The sequence below is a fragment of the Gymnodraco acuticeps genome, unplaced genomic scaffold (assembly GCF_902827175.1).
Source record: "Gymnodraco acuticeps unplaced genomic scaffold, fGymAcu1.1, whole genome shotgun sequence".
Taxonomy (NCBI): Eukaryota; Metazoa; Chordata; class Actinopteri; order Perciformes; family Bathydraconidae; genus Gymnodraco; species Gymnodraco acuticeps.
The window spans coordinates 565277-584793 of NW_022991720.1; the positions used below are offsets into that span (position 1 = coordinate 565277).

Here is a 19517-nt window from a genome sequence, read left to right on the forward strand (position 1 = left end):
GTCTAGCTTTACTGGAACAATTAACCTGTGACTCCCTCTCAGAATGAGTTGTTCATGTACAGAAAGTTCATTTCTCACCTGGTAGTACGGCAACATGTTAGCAGGCAGGCCTTTGGATGAAGCTGGCCACCCGTCTGTCATGTAGTTGCGTAGCTGACGTAACTCTGGACAGGAAGTGCAGGCATCTATGAAGTCAGACGAGGGAACAGCAGTCAGCAGGGCAGAGACAGCAACAACAGTCTCTGGTTCCGTGTCTGAGGTGCAGTCCTGTCCGTGTGGCAGTGGCAGGCGGGAAAGGCAATCTGCTGCATGCTTCTGAGCACCGGGTCTGTAGACAATATCATAGTTGAAGCAGAGTAGCCTGGCAGACCAGCGTGCTACTCTCATTCCAGCTCTTCCCATGCCTTTTGTAACCAAGAGTGTGGTCAAAGCTTGGTGTACAGTCCTTAAGGTGAACTTTGTTCCCCACAAGTAGGTTCTCCAACGCTCTGCAGCCCACACACAGGCCAAAGCTCCTTTTTCTACCACAGAGTACTTTCTCTCTGCAGCACTAAGAGAGCGGGAAGCAAATGCCACTGTTCTTTCAGTGTTGTCAGGATGTATCTGTGTCAGCACCCCACCTATGCCATAGTCTGAGGCATCTGTAGACACTATGGTGGGCAGTGACGGGTCAAAAAGAGCAAGTGATGAACTGTCTGTGATGAGTAGTTTAACCTGCTGAAAACTACTCTGTGCCTCATCAGTCCATGTGAATGTAGCTCTGCGTAGCACATCTCTCATTGGTTCCACCACAGTTGCATAGTTCTGTATGAACTTGGAGTACCACGATGTTAGGCCAAGAAAAGACCTGAGAGTCACTGGATCACTGGGTGATGGAGCATCCCGAATAGCTGCAATGTGGTCATCGTTTGGCAGCAGACCTTCCTTGCTTATGCTGTGTCCTAGATACGTTAGTTTGTCCTGGTAGAATTTGCATTTATCTGTGTTGAGACTTAGTCCAGCTTCCTGCAGTCGGCACAGTACTGCTTTCAGGCGGGTTTCATGCTCATCACGGCATGAGGAGTAAACGATATCATCCAGATATGCCTGCACTCCAGGTAAATCTTTCAGCACCATGGACATCATCTTCTGAAACGCTGAGGGCCGTGTGTTAAGGAGACATTTCTGTAGAAAGATATCCACATTGCTTTATTTTATTTTTTTAATTAGTTATTGTGATTGAATTATATATTGTTATTTTATTTTATTTATTGTGTTATTATTAATTAATTTTACATTATTTACATTATTTACATTATTGTCTTATTAGAATTTTATTTCACAATTTTCATATATTTTTTAAATGATTTTATCATTTTTATTTTATTATTCTCAAAGCAGAAATTCAATCAATCAATCAATGTTTATTTATATAGCCCAATATCACAAATGTTACATTTGTCTCAGTGGTCTTCACAGTTTGTACAGAATATCAGTATGACAATACGACACCCTCTGTCTTTAGACCCTCACATCGTACAAGGAAAAACTTCCAGAGAAAACCCCACAGTTTAAAGGGAAAAATGGGAGAAACCTCAGGGAGAGCAACAGAGGAGGGATCCCTCTCCCTGGACGGACAGACGTGCAATAGATGCCGTGTGTAAATCGATGCCGTGTGTAAATCGAAAAGATATAAGATATAATGTTTGGAAATGCATGTGTCTATAATAAGAAGATGAATCCACGAGGATGTCAGCAATCGTGTGGGAGCCATCAGGGAAGTAGTATGGTGAGAGTCAGGCAGGACCACAGAGACAGGTTCAGCCACGACTCGAAGTTCGGGACTCAGATCCAGAACTCAGGAGAGAGGATCCAGGACTGCAGGACCACAGCAACAGGATTAGCCTCGACTCAGGATCCCGGCCAGGGGCGGCGGGTACTGTAGGCTAGGGAAGGCTAAGCCTTCCCAAATATTTGTGTCACTGCATCCTGGTAAAATAAAAATATAATGTAGCCTATAATGTTTGTGTCTTTGACATTAGCGCTGCTACGCAGCCACCTGTGCCCTGTACAAGCCAGTTCAACAGACCCTGGATATGTTTGAGTTACCTTAGCTAACCCTAACAAACGAGATCTCGCTAAGCGGTCCTACGACGCTGGTTATCAACTCGGTAAATCAAGCCAGGGTTTCTCTCTCCAGCTGAAAGCGTTCACGTGAAAGGGGCGGGGTTAGCTACATTTGACCAATCACAAACAGGGACAAGTCAGAGCCGTATCTGGGACAAGTGTACTGACAGCACAGTGTCATACTTCATTAATGAAAAGTAAACTAATATTAGACAAATATAAACTTTAAACGTCCATGACTTAAACATGCAAGGTGAATATAACAACTGGTTAAAAAATAAACTACCGAGTGTTTGAAAGCGTACAACAGTTTTATGATATCACTGCCCCATCTAGACACGAGTGGATCTGACTTTAATTACATTTGAGTTGAGTGTTTCGTCAACCTAATGTGTTGCTTAAAATAATACTTATGCATAGAGTAGCCTATGTGACAATGTAAGTGTTGCACAGCCAGATGCGGCTCGAGAAGCTGACTCAGATAAGGAAATATATGATATATTATGATATTATATGATCGATGATGTGATTGATAATGTGATATGAATGATATGTGCGACACGTCGGCTTCTTCCCTGCATACGGCAGTTTAAACTGTATCCTTTATCCTGTAATATGACTTGATAGATTTAAACTCCTCACACTGAGCTCTGATTGGTCAGCAGGCGGTGCTTTCACTGAGTTGATCTATTTTCTATAGACGCCGGAGGCGTACAGCGGCAGGTAAAAAAAGTTATTTAGCCTTCCCAAACCTGAGCCTCACGCGCCGCCTATGATCCCGGCGTATATATGGACACAAAAAAAAAGATTTGGGGGAGGCTGGGTTAATCAGAACATGAGAGTACACAGGTACAAACAGACAGAAAGACGAAGTAAGGTGCCCCCCCAACAGTCCAAGCCTATAGCAGCTAAACTAACATGTCTACATACATGCACTCCCTTAGGATAGGTTGAGGGAGAAGGGTAGCAAGTAAGAAGTAGGAAACAGAGGTGGAGAGGCACACACAGGGAGAAAGGTCCCCACTGGAACCTGAATTGGTTAGAGGTAAGGAGTAGGTCTGTGGCTACATTCCACACTCCCCGGCCGGGCTAGGCCTTCTCTGCAACCTGTTACCCTCTAATAAAACCTCGAGAGGTCAGAGAGGGGAAAGGTTTTGGATACAGTTTTAAATATAAGATCTAAGTTTTTTGGATTTAAGTGAAAGAGTAAGAACTAAAATGTATAGGTGAACAGGCACAACGTATCTACGTCAATGCACTCTTATTAGATTATTTTATTTTATCACTATAAGCTTTATCAAAAATGAAGGTCTTAAGCGTACTCTTAAAAACGGATAGGCTGTCTGCCGCCCGAACACAAACTGGAAGCTGATTCCACAAATGTGGAGCTTGAGAAGAAAAGGCTCTGGCTCCCATTGTACTTTTAGAGACTCTAGGAACAGCCAACAACCGTGCATTCTTGGAACGCAATGCCCTAATAGGACAGTAGGGTATAATGAGTTCTTTAAGGTAAGATGGTGCCTGCCCATTAAGGGCTTTGTAGGCGGGAAGAAGAATTTTAAATTCTATCCTGTGTTCTATAGGGAGCCAGTGTAAGGCAGCCAGAACAGGAGTAATGTGGTCCCTTTTCCTAACTCTAGTTAGTACACATGCTGCAGCATTTTGAATCAGCTGAAGCGACTTGACTGACTTCTTGGTACACCCTGATAATAAAGAGTTACAATAATCCAGCCTTGAAGTAACAAATGCATGGACTAGTTTCTCTGCATCGTTTTGAGGCACGATATGCCTAATTTTGGCAATGTTGCGTAGATGGAAGTAGGCGGTCCTAGAGATTGATTTTATGTCGGCGTTAAAGGATAAATCCTGATCAAATATAACACCAAGATTCCTTACAGTCTCACTGGAGGCCAAATGAATGCCATCCATAGTTAGTATATCCTTAGATAATTTGTTTCGTAGATTCTTTGGGCCGAGTACAATAACTTCAGTTTTAGCCGTGTTTAACATCAAAAGGTTTAAGGTCATCCACGTTTTTAAGTCCTTGAGGCAGTCTTGAATTTTATTTAGGTGATTGGTTTCATCAGGCTTGATGGATAAATATAGTTGAGTATCATCCGCATAACAGTGGAAATTTACAGAATGATTCCTTATAATATTGCCTAACGGAAGCATATATAATGTGAACAAAATAGGTCCAAGCACTGAGCCCTGTGGCACTCCATGGCTAACTTTGGTTTGCATGGAAGATTAATCGTTGACACGTACAAACTGAGAGCGTTCTGACAAATAGGACCTAAACCAGCCTAAAGCAGTTCCCTTTATGCCAACTAAGTGCTCTAGTCTTTGCAATAGGATATCATGGTCGATAGTATCAAATGCAGCACAAAACAAGAATAGAGACAAGTCCCTTGTCAGAGGCTATTAGAAGGTCATTTGTGACTTTAACCAGAGCTATGATGTGTTCTAAAGCCAGACTGAAAATCTTCGAATAACTCATTGTTTTTTACACAACTGTTTTGCGACTGCTTTTTCAAGAATCTTTGAGAGCAACGGAAGATTAGAAATAGGTCTATAATTGGCTAAAACCTCTGGATCGAGGTTGTGCTTTTTAAGAAGAGGTTTTATCACTGCTACTTTGAATGATTGTGGAACATAGCCTGATAATAAATACATTGTAGGAGCCAATTAACTGTGGGTATAAAGGTAAGAACCTTTGTGTGTTGGTGAGAGGTTCCGCCGGAAGGCCCATACAGTTTTTGACCACACACGGAGAACACACACGGATGACACACAGAGAACACACACACACGGAGCACACACGGAGCACACACGGAGCACACATACAAACACGGGATTACAAACAAAGCAAAAGGTATTGTGTAAACCATAAATATCGTGTGGTGAATTATTGTGGAACATAGCCTGATAATAAAGACATTCATAATATTTAATAAAGAAGTGCTAATTAATGGAAAAACTTCCTTCAACAGCTTAGTTGGAATTGGGTCTAACATACACGTTGATGGTTGAGAAGAGAGAATCATTGAATTTAATTGTTCAAGGTTTATGGCTGAAAAGCATTCTAGTTTACTATCTAGTGTAATATTAGAACTTAGGTTTCCGGGAGCTGTTGATAACACTATACTGGTCAAAGGCAAGAGGTTATTGATTTTGTTTCTAAGAGTAACAATTTTATCATTAAAAAAGCACATAAAATCATTGCTACTGAGTGCTATGGGAATAGAAGGCTCAATCGAGCTGTGGCTTTCTGTCAGCCTGGCTACAGTGCTGAAAAGAAATCTTGCATTATTCTTATTCTCATCTATTAATGAAGAGTAGTAAGCTGCTTTCGCTTTACGCAGTGCTTTCTTATATTCATTGAGAGTAATATGCCAAATTAAATGAGATTCTTCAAGTTTAGTGGAACGCCATATCCTTTCAAGTTGTCTCGACTTTTGCTTTATTTTGCGGGTTTCGGCATTATGCCATGGAGCTAATCTATGTTGTTTTATTTTCTTCTTTTTCATAGGAGTAAAAGAGTCCAACTTTATTCGCAGCGCATCTGTAGCACTATCAACAACATGATCAATTTGGGGTGGTGTACATTTTGTATACGTTTCCTCCCCTACATGCAGATATGCAGTTAAGTATTGATGGAATCTCTTCCTTAAATTTGGCTATAGCACTAACAGATAGGTTTCTGCTGCAGGAGCTTTTGACTAATGCTTTGTAGTCTAGTAACAGTACTACAAAAGTTACCAAAAAATGGTCGGATAAAGCAGGATTATGCGGTTCGACTAATAGTTGCTCAATTTCAATACCATAAGTCAGAACAAGGTCGAGAGTGTGATTATAACAGTGGGTTGGTTTATTTACACTCTTACGGAAACCAATATAATCTAATATAGAGTTAAATGCAAAAGTAAGGCTATTTTTATCGTCGTCAACATGAATATTAAAGTAACCTACAATAATTACTTTATCTGTTTTAAATACCAAAGTTGATAAAACATTCTGAATAAGGACCTGGTGGACGGGTCCCATTAGACCCCTTCAGATGCAGATGATATCCAGATATATTTCTCTTTCAAACCCGTCAAAACTTTAAACACCCTGATTACATGTCTATCTGCCATTGAGGAGTGGATGTCAAGCAACTTCCTACAGCTCAATGCATCAAAAACGGAAGTCTTGATCTCAGCTGCTGATAACATTGCCTCTAAGGTAGCAAGCCACCTTGGTTCATTTAGTGGTAACGTTAGGGCAAACATAAAAAACCTTGGTGTAACCTTCGATCAGTCTGTGCTACTAGACCAGGGGTGGGGAACCTTTTTCCTCTCAAGGGCCATTTCAATTTTTTCAACATCCTCCGAGGGCCGTACAAATTATTGACCTCTGCTTAAAAAAACAAAAATCACAGCCCATTCATTTGGCCTTTCTTTCATGCTGTGCAAAGAAAAAGCAACCTCTTAATCCAGATATTTTACCATGACTCGCACATGCATGCATTCATGTGCACGGTGTGGCATGACCACCAACACAGAAAGATGTTGGACACAAGATGTGTGCAAATGTATTTAGTTTCCTATGTGGACATGATTTAAGTGGGGGGGGGGGGACCCAACCTCCTCTAGGAGGGTCCAGGGGCATGATCCCCCGGGAAGATTTTTTTTTAAATGTTGAAGTTAAAAGCATCCATCTGGTGCACTTTGAGAGCAACATTATGGATACATCTCTCAACACCCATATGAAACAGAACTGTAAGCAGATAATTTTTCTTTATGGATATTTTACAAATCACTTCCCTTTCAAACTGTATTGTTGTTTATTAATAACAACTTTTTTTTACTGTCATATAGTATTTTATACCTGTTTACTTTATTCTCTTTTTTTTTTTTAACTATAATGATCAAGATGTGCCTTTACCTCACTGGTAAAAAAAAAGCTTCTTATATTCGTTAGCATAGCTAGCTAACCAGATTATAATAACAACAAAGTTATTGACTGTATGATCAGTATGACAGATGAACAGATCGCCACTGGGTTTACAACTAAAGACACAGCCACGCAAAAACTGCGGCTTGTGTATGTATGGGCATAGATATGTCTCATAATTATTTGTGTGAACATAAAAATAATTTGTATGTAAATATGTGATATGTAGAACACCATCCACAAATGCATTTAAAAGATTTGCAAACTCACAAATAAATGTGCAAGTGCAAAACGGATCTGATACGCTAAATATTTTCACAAATAAAAAAAAGATCTGTGAATATCTCTAACATTTACAACTTTCGATCAGGCATTTGTGAATCAATTTTGTATTTGTCGACCAAAAATGCGCTTGCGGATCTCAAATCTCTGCTCGTGGATCTCACATTTCTGCTTGTGGATCGTCTTTTTACACACACGGAATTTTGAGACATATTTTCCGCTGGTCTTTTCTAAAATACTCTGTCACTCGGTTATTTTCGGAAACCACGTGATGGCCTGCTGATGACGACATTTCCGCATGATTTCAAAGTAAGAGCATAATGGTTTGTTTAATGCTGTTTTTTTTATTATAATGAACAGCGGAACGTTAGATGCATTCTTTATCACCATCATCATCATGTTATAGTGATACAGTTAGTTTATTGGTTCAATACAGTTTATATCGAGCACTTTCGTTGATGTTGAAGTACAGGCTATACACCACTTTCAGATCCCGGGGGGAGCAGCTGGCAGCGAAGCAGCCCAGATAAAACTCTTTCTTTATTGTTTATTGTGTATTTCAACAACAACGAAAGTGCTCGATATATGCTATATTGATCCAATAAACTAACACAAACTAACTGTATCACTATAACATGAAGATGATGATGATGATGATGATGATGATGATGATGATGATGATGATGATGGTGATAAAGAATGCATCTAACGTTCCGCTGTTCATTATAATAAAAAAACAGAGCATTAAACAAACCATCATGCTCTTACTTTGAAATCATGCGGAAATGTCGTCATCAGCAGGCCATCACGTGGTTTCCGAAAATAACCGAGTGACACGAGTAGATTTTAGCCAAGACCGGCAGAAAATATGTCTCAAAATTCTGTGTGTGTAAAAAGACGATCCACAAGCAGAAATGTGAGATCCACGAGCAGAGATTTGAGATCCGCAAGCGCATTTTTGGTCGACAAATACAAAATTGATTCACAAATGCCTGATCGAAAGTTGTAAATGTTAGAGATATTCACAGATCTTTTTTTTATTTGTGAAAATATTTGCAGATCCGTTTTACATTTGCAAATTTATTTGTGAGTTTGCAAATCTTTTAAATGCATTTGTGGATGGTGTTTTACATTTACAAATCACATATTTACACACAAATTATTTGTATGTTCACACAAATAATTATGAGACATATCTATGCCCATATATATGGCTCCTTATGGGTACTGCAATTTTTGGCCTGAGCGACGTTCTGGTGCTCTCCGTCAGCACTGCACCCCTGTCAGACAAGACATATACCACGTGATGACACGTTAGGCTCGTGTTGTGTTCAAGGACCCTGACCGTGGCCAGGAAAAACAGGCACTCGCTTGTTTAATTTGTTCGCGGTCTAGATTTCTTAATTTTTTTCTTTTTTGCGTGTTTGTAAAATTACCTCGATAGCCGTACCAAATGGTCTCGCGGGCCGTATACGGCCCGGGGGCCGGAGGTTCCTCACACCTGTACTAGACAAACACATCAAACTCCTGAACCGTACCTGTTTTTTCCACATCAGGAACATTGCCAAGCTCAGGGGCTTTCTATCCAATGCAGAACTGGAGATGGCTATCCATGCCTTTATTTCACCCCGGCTTGATTACTGTAATGCTCTGTTCTCCTGCCTCAACAACACATCAATAAACCGGCTACAACAGGTCCAAAATGCTGCAGCCAGATTACTGACTCGGTCCAAAAAAACATGCCACATCACTCCGGTCCTTTCTGCCCTGCACTGGCTCCCTCTCCATCTCAGAACCCAATGTAAGGTATTGGTTTACTCATATAGAGCTGTCCATGGCCAAGGGCCCGCCTACATTAATGACCTTATACACCCTCACAGGACAACCAGGGCCCTGAGGTCCTCCGAGCAAGGCCTCTTAAGGGTCCCTGAACCAGGCTAAAAACGAAGGGGGACCGTGTCGATGAGGCGGTGGCCCCTATGGAATGAACTCCCCCAGAAATTGAGAGCCTCTGTCTCAGTGGAGGTTTTTAAGGGGCAGCTAAAGACTCACCTTTTCCGACAGGCTTTCGGGGCCTCGGTGGAGGTGAGTTTGTAGCTGATTTTCATTGGTGTTTTCTCCTATTTTACTGATGTTTTATGCCTTTTATTACAAAAAAAACATTTTTCCAAATGTTTAAAGTCTGTCATACCAGTCCCATCTTTATATATTATTATTATATTACTGTTAGTTTTTTCACCACAGGGGGCAGTGAAATTATGTTTAAAAGTAAAACTGCAATCCCGTGATGCATTGCGGCGGTCCGTTTCTAGCTTCCGGTCCTCAGAAGCTACATGTTGCTAGGAGACGTTGATGCAGATTTTATACCGAATGTAATGTGTTTAAGAGACTTTTAAAAACGCATAAAGAGTTAGTTTATCCTTGGACGGTGATTTATCCGTGCTTTCATCCGTTAAACCATGTTTTTGTTGCCTCCCGTTCTTTGTTCGTAGCTTTTTATACCACGTTGCTGATCGGTAAATATATGTAAAGGCATTAACCCCGGGAATAGTGGATAGGAAAAGACAATAGGAGCTGATTTTTGGACAATTCGACTGCAACCCAGAACAGACTGCTAACTCAACAGGAACTATCAAAAACATCCCAATAGAAGTTTAAAGTCACAACATTGTATTAACCAAACTGATTATTGGAGAAACTACTCTGCAGATGAATGAACAGTGAAACTAAATTCCTTCAATGCAGTTTAACGAGGCTAGCAGTTGAGAGAAATCCATGGTTGAAACACAGCATAGTAAAACATTTCTTCATAGTTGAGGAACTATTACAAAAATCAATTCAATTGGAGAAACAGCATCTCTATGGTGTTGTGTTGGCATAGTGTGAACGCTGGTCAGAACATAAAAAACTTTTGTAATAATAAAGCTTTATTCATACAGCACTTTTCATACAGCACGTGCAGCTCATAGTGCTTTACAAAATGGCGACACATCACAAGTTAAAAATAAACAACAAGAAAGCCCCCTCAGATGTTAAGACTTTTACAGATACATGCAGCAAAATATAACATTGTAACAGGTTAAGATACACAAAGAGGTCCAATGTATGATAATAACAAATGAAATACAGTAAAAAAAAAACTATGATTTCTCTCAGAAAGATAAGACACAAGACAAGTGAATAGATGCAACAATATAAAACCCTATAAAATAAAGTGAATATATAGGTACAACAGAAAAAAAATAAATATATATATAGTAATAAAAACATCATAATTCTAATAAAAGGTTAAACGATTAAAATATAAAGAAAACCAACGTAAAAATAAATGTTGCTATTGAAACTGTTAAATAACTAATATAAGATAAAACCCTTCCTATATCATAAATGAAACAATATAAAAGTAGGTAAATAATAAAGACTAAAAGACCATTTAAGGGAGTTGCTAATAAAAAGCTAATCTAAAGAGATGTCGCATGGAGAGATACCCTTCCTGCAGCGGTCAGACTCTACAACCAGCACAGCCCCTAGTATACCCCCCCCTCCCCCCACACACACACTATATCACCCCTTTGGATTGTGAGTTCACTTGATGTCCTGAACGTTTTCCCCACACTCTTCCTAGCTGTACGTTTTTTCTTCAGTGGGAATACATTGATGTGATTTAAGATGACCCGATCTGGTGAATGTTTTCCCACACTCTTCACAGCTGTACGGTCTCTCTCCAGTGTGAACACGCTGATGTGTTTTGAGAGCACTTGATGAAGTGAACGTTTTCCCACACTCTTCACACCAATACGGTTTTTCTCCAGTATGAATTCGTTGATGCGTTTGAAAATTACCTGATGTCGTGAATGTTTTCCCACACTCTTCACAGCTGTACCGTTTTTCTCCAGTATGAATACGATGATGTGTTTTGAAAGCATCTGATCTAGTGAACGTTTTACCACACTCTTCACAGCTGTATGGTTTTACTCCCGTGTGAATACGCTGATGTGTTTTTAGATGATCTGATCTAGTGAAAGTTTTCCCACATTCTTCACAGCTGTACGGGTTTTCTCCAGTGTGAATACGTTGATGTGATTTGAGTTCACTTGATTGAGCGAAAGTTTGCCCACAATCTTCACAGCTGTACGGTTTTTCTCCTGTGTGAATACGTTGATGTGTTTGAAAATTACCTGATGTCGTGAATTTTTTTCCACACTCTTCACAGCTGTACGGTTTTTCTCCCGTGTGAACACGTTGATGTGTTTTGAGATGACCTGATCTAGTGAACATTTTGCCACAGTCTTCACAGCTGTACGGTTTTTCTCCACTGTGAATAAGATGATGTGATTTGAGGGCACCTGATTGAGCGAAAGTTTGCCCACACTCTTCACAGCTGTACGGTTTTTCTCCAGTGTGAATACGTTGATGTGATTTGAGAGCACCCGATTGAGCGAAAGTTTTCCCACAGTCATCACAGCTGTACGGTTTCTCTCCAGTGTGAATACGTTGATGTGATTTGAGATGACATGATTGAGCGAAAGTTTGCCCACACTCTTCACAGCTGTACGTTTTCTCTCCAGTGTGAATACGTTGATGTGTTTTGAGATCACCAGATCTAGTGAATGTTTTCCTACACTCTTCACAGCTGTACATTTTTTCTCCAGTATGAATATGCAGGTGGCGCTTTAAATGTCCAGATGTTGTAAAGGATTTGTCACATTGCTGACAGCTGTGACGTCTCTCTCTTCCTTTTGGTTTCTAGAACAGACGGACAGAGAAAGAGAGAAAGTAAATCTAAAAAGCATAAATACATATACAGTTAACACAATAAAAACTCACTTAATACAAACCTTGAGTTAAAAATATGCTACTTTTACTAACTGTTTGTGTACTTGTATTATATTTGATACAGTAAAACAGCAACATTCTAACCACAGTATATACCAGAGGTGGGGGACTCGAGTCACATGACTTGACTCGAGTCGCATATTTTTTTACTTGAGACTTGCTTGACTAACATTGATAAAAGACTAAACTTTAAATATTTGTTTTGGTATTGAACAAAGCCCCTAAAGGGCAATGAAGAAAAAAGCATGAGAAAGTTACCGGTGCGCCAAGTAGGAAGTGGAGCGCACAGGAGACAGACGTTTCATTGCAGAATGTTATGTCTATGTAGGGAAATCGCAGTGCATACATTATTTGAGATATTTTTTCGAACTCAGACTTCCTTTCAGCGACATTTCGGACAAGGGTGTAGAGCTATTTGTTTAAGCACCAGATCGGCAAAAACAGGACAGTCTCTGAACCAGTCTGCCTTGATCTATGAATTCATGTCTGTGACTCTCACAGTATCTGCTGCCTACAGCTGTTTCAAAGAAGGAAAACCTCCCTCACTTCATAAAATCTCTGCAGCACCAGGAGGCAGTAACATGTAACTCAGCAGAATCTGAGAAGAGCAGCACCAGCTGCAAAGAGCTGTGCCTTTTACTTCACTGTGTTCACCTTAACTAGAACAGCTAAAGCGTGACCGCAGGCTGCTATGTTTTAACCACACACACACACACACACACACACACACACACACACACACACAACACACACAGCACACACACCACACACACACACAACACACACACACACACACCACACACACACACACACACACACACACAAGCACACACAACCACACACACACACACCACACACACATGCACCAGCAGGACACACACACACACACACACACACACACACCACACACACACACACACACACACACACACCAGGCACACACACACACACACAACACACAGTCACACACACACCCACACCACACACTTATTAGTTTTATGAAGGATATGTTCCGCTTCACCAAGGCGAATGGTGTGTGTGTGTTAGTGCCCTGGTACCTCATCTATAAACTACCGTATGCTCAAAAGAGTGCGTACGCCAGTTTCTAAGCAATCTTTGCGATTTATAAAAAAAAAAACTTGACGCGAGGATGTGCGGTCCTCCACGGACACTCTGACCCATGCGTACGCACAACAACGGGAGAGACGAGAAACTGCGACACCGTTGACAGAAGGAAGAATGGAGAGAAATATGTGAAAAATAATACGATAAATAAAATGTTACTCTCATTTATCATACATGAAGAATTCATTTTCAAAAATGTATAAAAGCCAATCTTAAAATGATTAAACAACCGCCTGTTTGAGACTCCTCAGTGCACACAAAAACATAACTTGAACAAATAAATAAATACGGATATGTTATTGAAAACCACCTCGAATATGTTGTCTTAATGTTATGAAATTTATTCTCATAGATGATGCGGTAAGCAGAAGGACAGAGTTACTTTAAACTGACGCCGTTTTGTTGTTCTATAGGTTGTATAGATACGAGCATGGTTTATACTATAATGTTTAATCATGTTTTATGCCGTTTGCCAAGACTTGATAAGTCGCTCATAAAACACAGGAGGTATGGAAACTAAGAATACCATATATTTGGTCAATTGAACAGCTGATATAACACAACACATTTGTTTTATTTCATTTAACTGGTGAATAGAGTTGCTGTGGGGCGGTTGAGATGCACAGGCTGCAGTGGAGACGCTGTGCACAGCTGATCGACAGGCTAGCAGGTGTGCGTCATATGCAAGGCCCCACCTTAAATTGAGCGCTATTTATTTGAAGACTCAAAACTGATTTGTGAAGATGGACACGTTTGTGTTGTTATCTTGTATCCATACATTTGTTGAGAAGGAGGAAGAGATAGAGCCGGAGTATCGGCAGCGTCTGTCAGCTCGGAGGAGGAGGATGTTTTGCCGGCGTCTTTGTGGAGGACGACGTGCTCGGGTAGGAGAAATAATGTACTGTGTTATTCAATTTTAGGAGAATGGGTTAAATAAGTATTGCCGCTTGCCTTCCGTACGAGTTGTATTCTCTGTGTGAATCAAGTAAATGAAGCATCCATAATTACTCCATAGTTAGTTTGTGAGTTGTCATGATGGCTTGAATCCCCAATTTGTCAATTATCAATTTTGCATATGTGACCCGCTCTATCAATATCAGTCGGAAGTCGCAACGGCTCATTTAAAAATAAACGTGGATTTGTGTAAAAAACTAGTTTTTCGGGGCTCGGGTGTTTTGTTTGATTTTAAATAAACAAAGTATTGGCTTTCAGAATATGAAACTTTTATTTCCAAAATCTCACGATAAATACATTTTTGAAGCTTCTAAAGGAAAGATGACAGGCACCTCTCACTCGCGCTCTGCTCTTCCGCAGCGCCGCTCCCCCTCCCTTTGGCTGAAATTATGAATGTAAGGCGTATAGTAATCATAGATAACACGGCAGGGTCCATTACAGTTTGTTTTCATCTGATTTCAAATAAACAAAGTCTTGTCTTTCAGAATATTAAACTTGTTTCGGCAAATTCAGATGATAAATACAACTTTGAAGCTTCGGCATAATTACAAGCGGAGAACGGAGTAACTTGACATCACAGCAGGCATAACAACAGCCGGTGTTTCTCGTGAGGGTTTTCCCCGGGAAACAAACGGGAAAATACACAAACTCGCGAGCTTCCCCCAGACCAGTAATCCAAGCAAAAATATCTTCCCTCCGTAGTATTTGGATAATTTGATCCGCTAATACTCAATCAGATCGATGGATTCCAGAGAAGAGGAAACTTTAAAGGCCTTTTTCTCAAAATGATGACTCAGTGACAGTCATTATATAATGTGATATATTTTTGCTTAATATTTGGAGTACAAAAACAATCATAATATCGTTAGAAAGCTAGGAATCTCCTCTTTCCAACAGTGTATACAACTCAAAATGTGTCTTCGGGTCAATGCGACTGATTTCGATAGAGCAGTATATAGTTTGTGCATGTTTATATTCGTTCTAACACTTATTGATGCGGAGAAAATGTGTAATCACATTGAACACATTTTTTTTTAATAATGTAAACACACACCAAAAAATAACCATTAACCTGTTAAGCCCGGGCAGCAACAGCATCTGAGGGCTTCATACATTTAAGAAACTATGAATGTGTCATACCCACTTAACGAGAAGAAACTCAGCTAACTGACGATATGAAACATTTTTACCAAAACAAAACACAAGTCCAACACAGAGTCTCTAAATTACCACTAAGTGAAAGAGGGCTAACGCACGTAGGACATAACTCACGGTAGAAATATGTTATACTTCATCGGATCTGCACAATCTAGATAGCATATGAAAGCTGAGATTCCAATGGTATACGTATCATCACTGTGCGACCAGAACTCACGGCAGCAAAGGGAAGCAAAGACAACACACAACTTCACTTTACATGGCCAAAACGGCAAATAGGTCTTACCTTTGCTGTTTTCTGATCAAAAGTTGTGTTCAATAGCATTAAAACGCATATAAACACTGCTGAAGGTTAATCCAATGTCTCTGTGTCACTTTGAAATTATTACTGATAATCCATCATCATATTCATGTAAATAAACTGAGTTTTCATATAGAGTGTATGAGAGCATAACCCAGTTTCCGGTTTTGGGCATGCTGGCTGTGCATCACTCATTCCCCAATGGTAATGTGTAGATGGATTTAGGAACCCCCTCTCGATTCTATTGGCTCTAATGGTTCAAAAGAGGTGTCGATCATCAAAATCGACCAATGGGTTCCAGAGATATGGCAAATACACCCAAATGACCCCAGAGGTGTTTTTTTTTTCTAAACCTCTCTAAAAGGGTCAAATTTAACTTGTTTTGCATACATCTTGATACAGGGTACTTATTATATGTTATAGTTTGGATTCCTAGAGCTTTTTGTCTACTATCCCATCATTCAAGGGTGGTTTTCACTATAAGGAATGTTTTTTTTTTTTGGACGGACACTATAATTTAATTTGTTTCCCGCTTATCCGTGGTCGGGTCGCGGGGGTAGCAGTTCCAGCAGAGCCCCACACTTTCTTTTCCCTGGCCACATCAACCAGCTCTGACTGGGGGATCCCAAGGCGATCCCAGGCCAGCGAATAGATATAATCCCTCCACCTGGTCCTAGGTCTACCCCTCGGTCTCTTCCCAGCTGGACGTGCCTGGAACACCTCCCTAGGGAGGCGCCCAGTTGGCATCCTAACTAGGTGCATAAACCACCTCAACCGGCTCCTTTCGACACGAAGGAGGAGCGGTTCAACTCCGAGTCCCTCCCGGATGACCGAACTTCTCACCTTATCCCTAGGGGAGAAACCAGCCACCCTGCGGAGAAAACCCATCTCGGCCGCTTGTATCCGATCTCGTTCTTTGGGTCATGACCCATCCTTCATGACCATAGGTGAGGGTAGGAACGAAAATGGCCCGGTAGACAGAGAGTTTTGCCTTCTGGATCAGCTCCCTTTTCGTCACAACGGTGCGGTAAAGCGACTGCAGTACCGCTTCCGCTGCTCCGATTCTCCGGCCCATCTCACGCTCCATTGTTCCCTCACTCGAGAACAAGACCCCGAGATACTTGAACTCCTTCACTTGGGTTAAGGACTCATTCCCTACTTGGGAGTGGACAGTCCATCGGTTTCCTGCTGAGAACCATGGCCTCAGATTTGGAGGTGCTGATCCTCATCCCAGCCGCTTCACACTCGGTTGTGAACCGATCCCGTGAGTGCTGAAGGTCGCAGACCGATGAAGCCATTAGAACCACATCATCTGCAAAAAGCAGTGGTGCAATCTTTAGTCCACCGAACTGCAGACCCCCTCCCCCACAACTACGCCTCGAAATCCAACCCATGTATATTACAATTACAGTATTTTTTTTTAATATGTTTAAATCTGAATTTCCTTTTTTTTTCCATCTATATTGATTCTGACTCTTCTACATCCAACTCACAGGTTTATCATTGCTTTGAGAAAAAAGATTATTAATTTTCCCCTTTTAGAAGTGAAAATATAGTAATTTGTTCTGGGAATGTCATTTTCGAGCCTGCAATCTGAAAAACAGTTCAGGGCTTAACAGGTTAACAATAAACAAATGTCCAGTAAACTGAAACTGCCCTCTATTCTTTATGTTGTGCAGGCCCATCATTACTGCATTATTAATGCCACTGTGCCAGTCCTCCAGAGATATTTTGCAGACGTGGACCCCCGCCCTGACTTTCGGCTGGGCAGGGAGGCCATCCAGCAGCTCCTAGTGGCGCTGAAGACGGAGAGGCAACACGGATGGCACGGCATCTATTGCACGTCTGTCCGTCCTTGGAGAGGGATCCCTCCTCTGTTGCTCTCCCTGAGGTTTCTCCCATTTCCCTCTTTAAACTGTGGGGTTTTTCTCTGGAAGTTTCTCCTTGTACGATGTGAAGGTCAAAGGACAGAGGGTGTCGTATTGTCATACTAATATTCTGTACAAACTGTGAAGTCCACTGAGACAAATATAACATTTGTGATATTGGGCTATATAAATAAACATTGATTGATTGTTGGGCGCCAACTCTGGAGACCCAGGTGTTTCTGTTTTGGGTTGCCAATGGCTCCGCTTACAGAGTGGTCTCCCGTGTCTTCGATGTGTATCTGCCGTCCATTGACAGGATGGTGGATGAAGTGGTGGCCTTCTTGCCCCAGTTTGTCTGTCTCCCACGCGTGGAGGTGGATGGTGATGGGTTTGCCCGGTTGGCTCACCACCAAGCCTTTCACAAAGGCAGCTGGGGTAATTGACAGCTGCCACATCCGAATCAAATGCCCAGGTGGCCCTGATGGTCAAGACCACTTCAACAGGAAGCTGTTCCATTCAGTTGTGTTGCAGGGCGTCTGTGACAATCAGGGACACTATGTGGACATTTGTGTTGGTTACCCAGGATCCTTGCATGATGCACAGATCCTTAAGAACAGCCCCATCTACGCCAGGGGGACTTACCCTCCACCAGGGTATTTCATCCTAGCTGATGGTGGCTACCCATGTCTACAGGTACCTCTGGCCCTTATCACACCATATAAGAGGCCAGTGAGAGGCATGGCAGCACAACGGTTTAATTACCATTACTCCTGGGGGCGCTCAATCATTGAGCGGGCCTTTGGGGTGATGAAAACCCGCAGGTGTATCTTCTTAGAAGCACTTTAAGTACATCATGAGTTTGTCCTCAAGGTAATGAATCATTCTAATGTTTCTGTAGCAAATTAGTTAATTGAAATCCTAATATCTTTATCCTGCTATACTAAGACTGTCTTAATGCCTAACAATTACATAGTCACATAAAATACTATGCATCACACTTTGTTTTGTCCTTTTTTTTGCTCTGCCTTGTGCACAGGTTGTGACAGCCTGTGCAATTTTACACAATATATGTGTCGAGGTTGGGGACGACCAACCTCTAGAAGATGCCGCCCTGGAGGAGGACAACCAGCCACCTACTGTGCATGAAGGTGTTGGGGAAAGTGAGAGTGGAGCAGCATGGCGGCCGGCCACCAACTCATCCACCACCCTTGTGAACGAGGTGTCCGCACTTGCTGTTGCTCCATGGACCATGACTATTTTGCACAGGTGAAGAACATTGCTCAAATCCCATGTCACAATCTGCTTATGTACTTGAGTAACTGTATTTTGTAAAATGATCATCTCTCCAGGACTGAACCACTAAACTAACATAAAACGTTCTCCTGTTTGCAGCCTTGAAAAAGTCCTGGAGGATAAACAGCCATAACAATATCATAAAATCACCATCATCGCCCAGAATCATCAAAAAAGCCCAGCAGAGGATGTTCTTCCTGAGGCAGCTGAAGAAATTCAAGCTGCCAAAGATGATAATGGTGAACTTCTACACCTCTATCATCGAGTCCATCCTCACCTCCTCTTCCAGCGGGTCATCCGCTCTGCAGAGAAGGTGATCGGCTGTAATCTGCCATCCCTCCACGACCTGCAGGCCTCCAGGACCCTGAGGCGGGCAGCGAAGATAGTGGTTGACCCCTCCCACCCTGGACACAAACTGTTCACCCCCCTCCCCTCTGGCAGGAGGCTACGCTCCATCAGGACCAAAACCTCTCACCACCTGAAGAGTTTCTTCCCCTCCGCTACCGGCCTCTTAAACAAGGCCCGGCCCCCCCACTGACACTTTACCTCAGCCACAACGTAGACTCTATATGCATCACATTAATGATGATTAATGATGATACATTCAAATATTGTTCAAATATTGCTTACTGCACATATTTCAAAGTTTATATTCT

At 41.5% G+C, this 19517-nt stretch overlaps 1 protein-coding gene across 4 annotated transcripts in view; it reads right to left on the reverse strand.

The window, feature by feature from the left end:
• Positions 1–19517, reverse strand: part of LOC117534730 (zinc finger protein 678-like) — a 101459-nt gene that overhangs the window by 27720 nt on the left and 54222 nt on the right. The window contains exon 3 of one of the 4 annotated variants that reach the window (XM_034198973.1): positions 10236–12072. The exons of the other annotated variants lie outside the window; for them this stretch is intronic. Coding sequence (XP_034054864.1) covers positions 10948–12072 — 1125 coding nt within the window. The 3' untranslated portion in view covers positions 10236–10947. Of the gene's footprint in view, positions 1–10235; positions 12073–19517 lie in introns of those variants that run through there. 4 annotated transcript variants of the gene reach the window in all.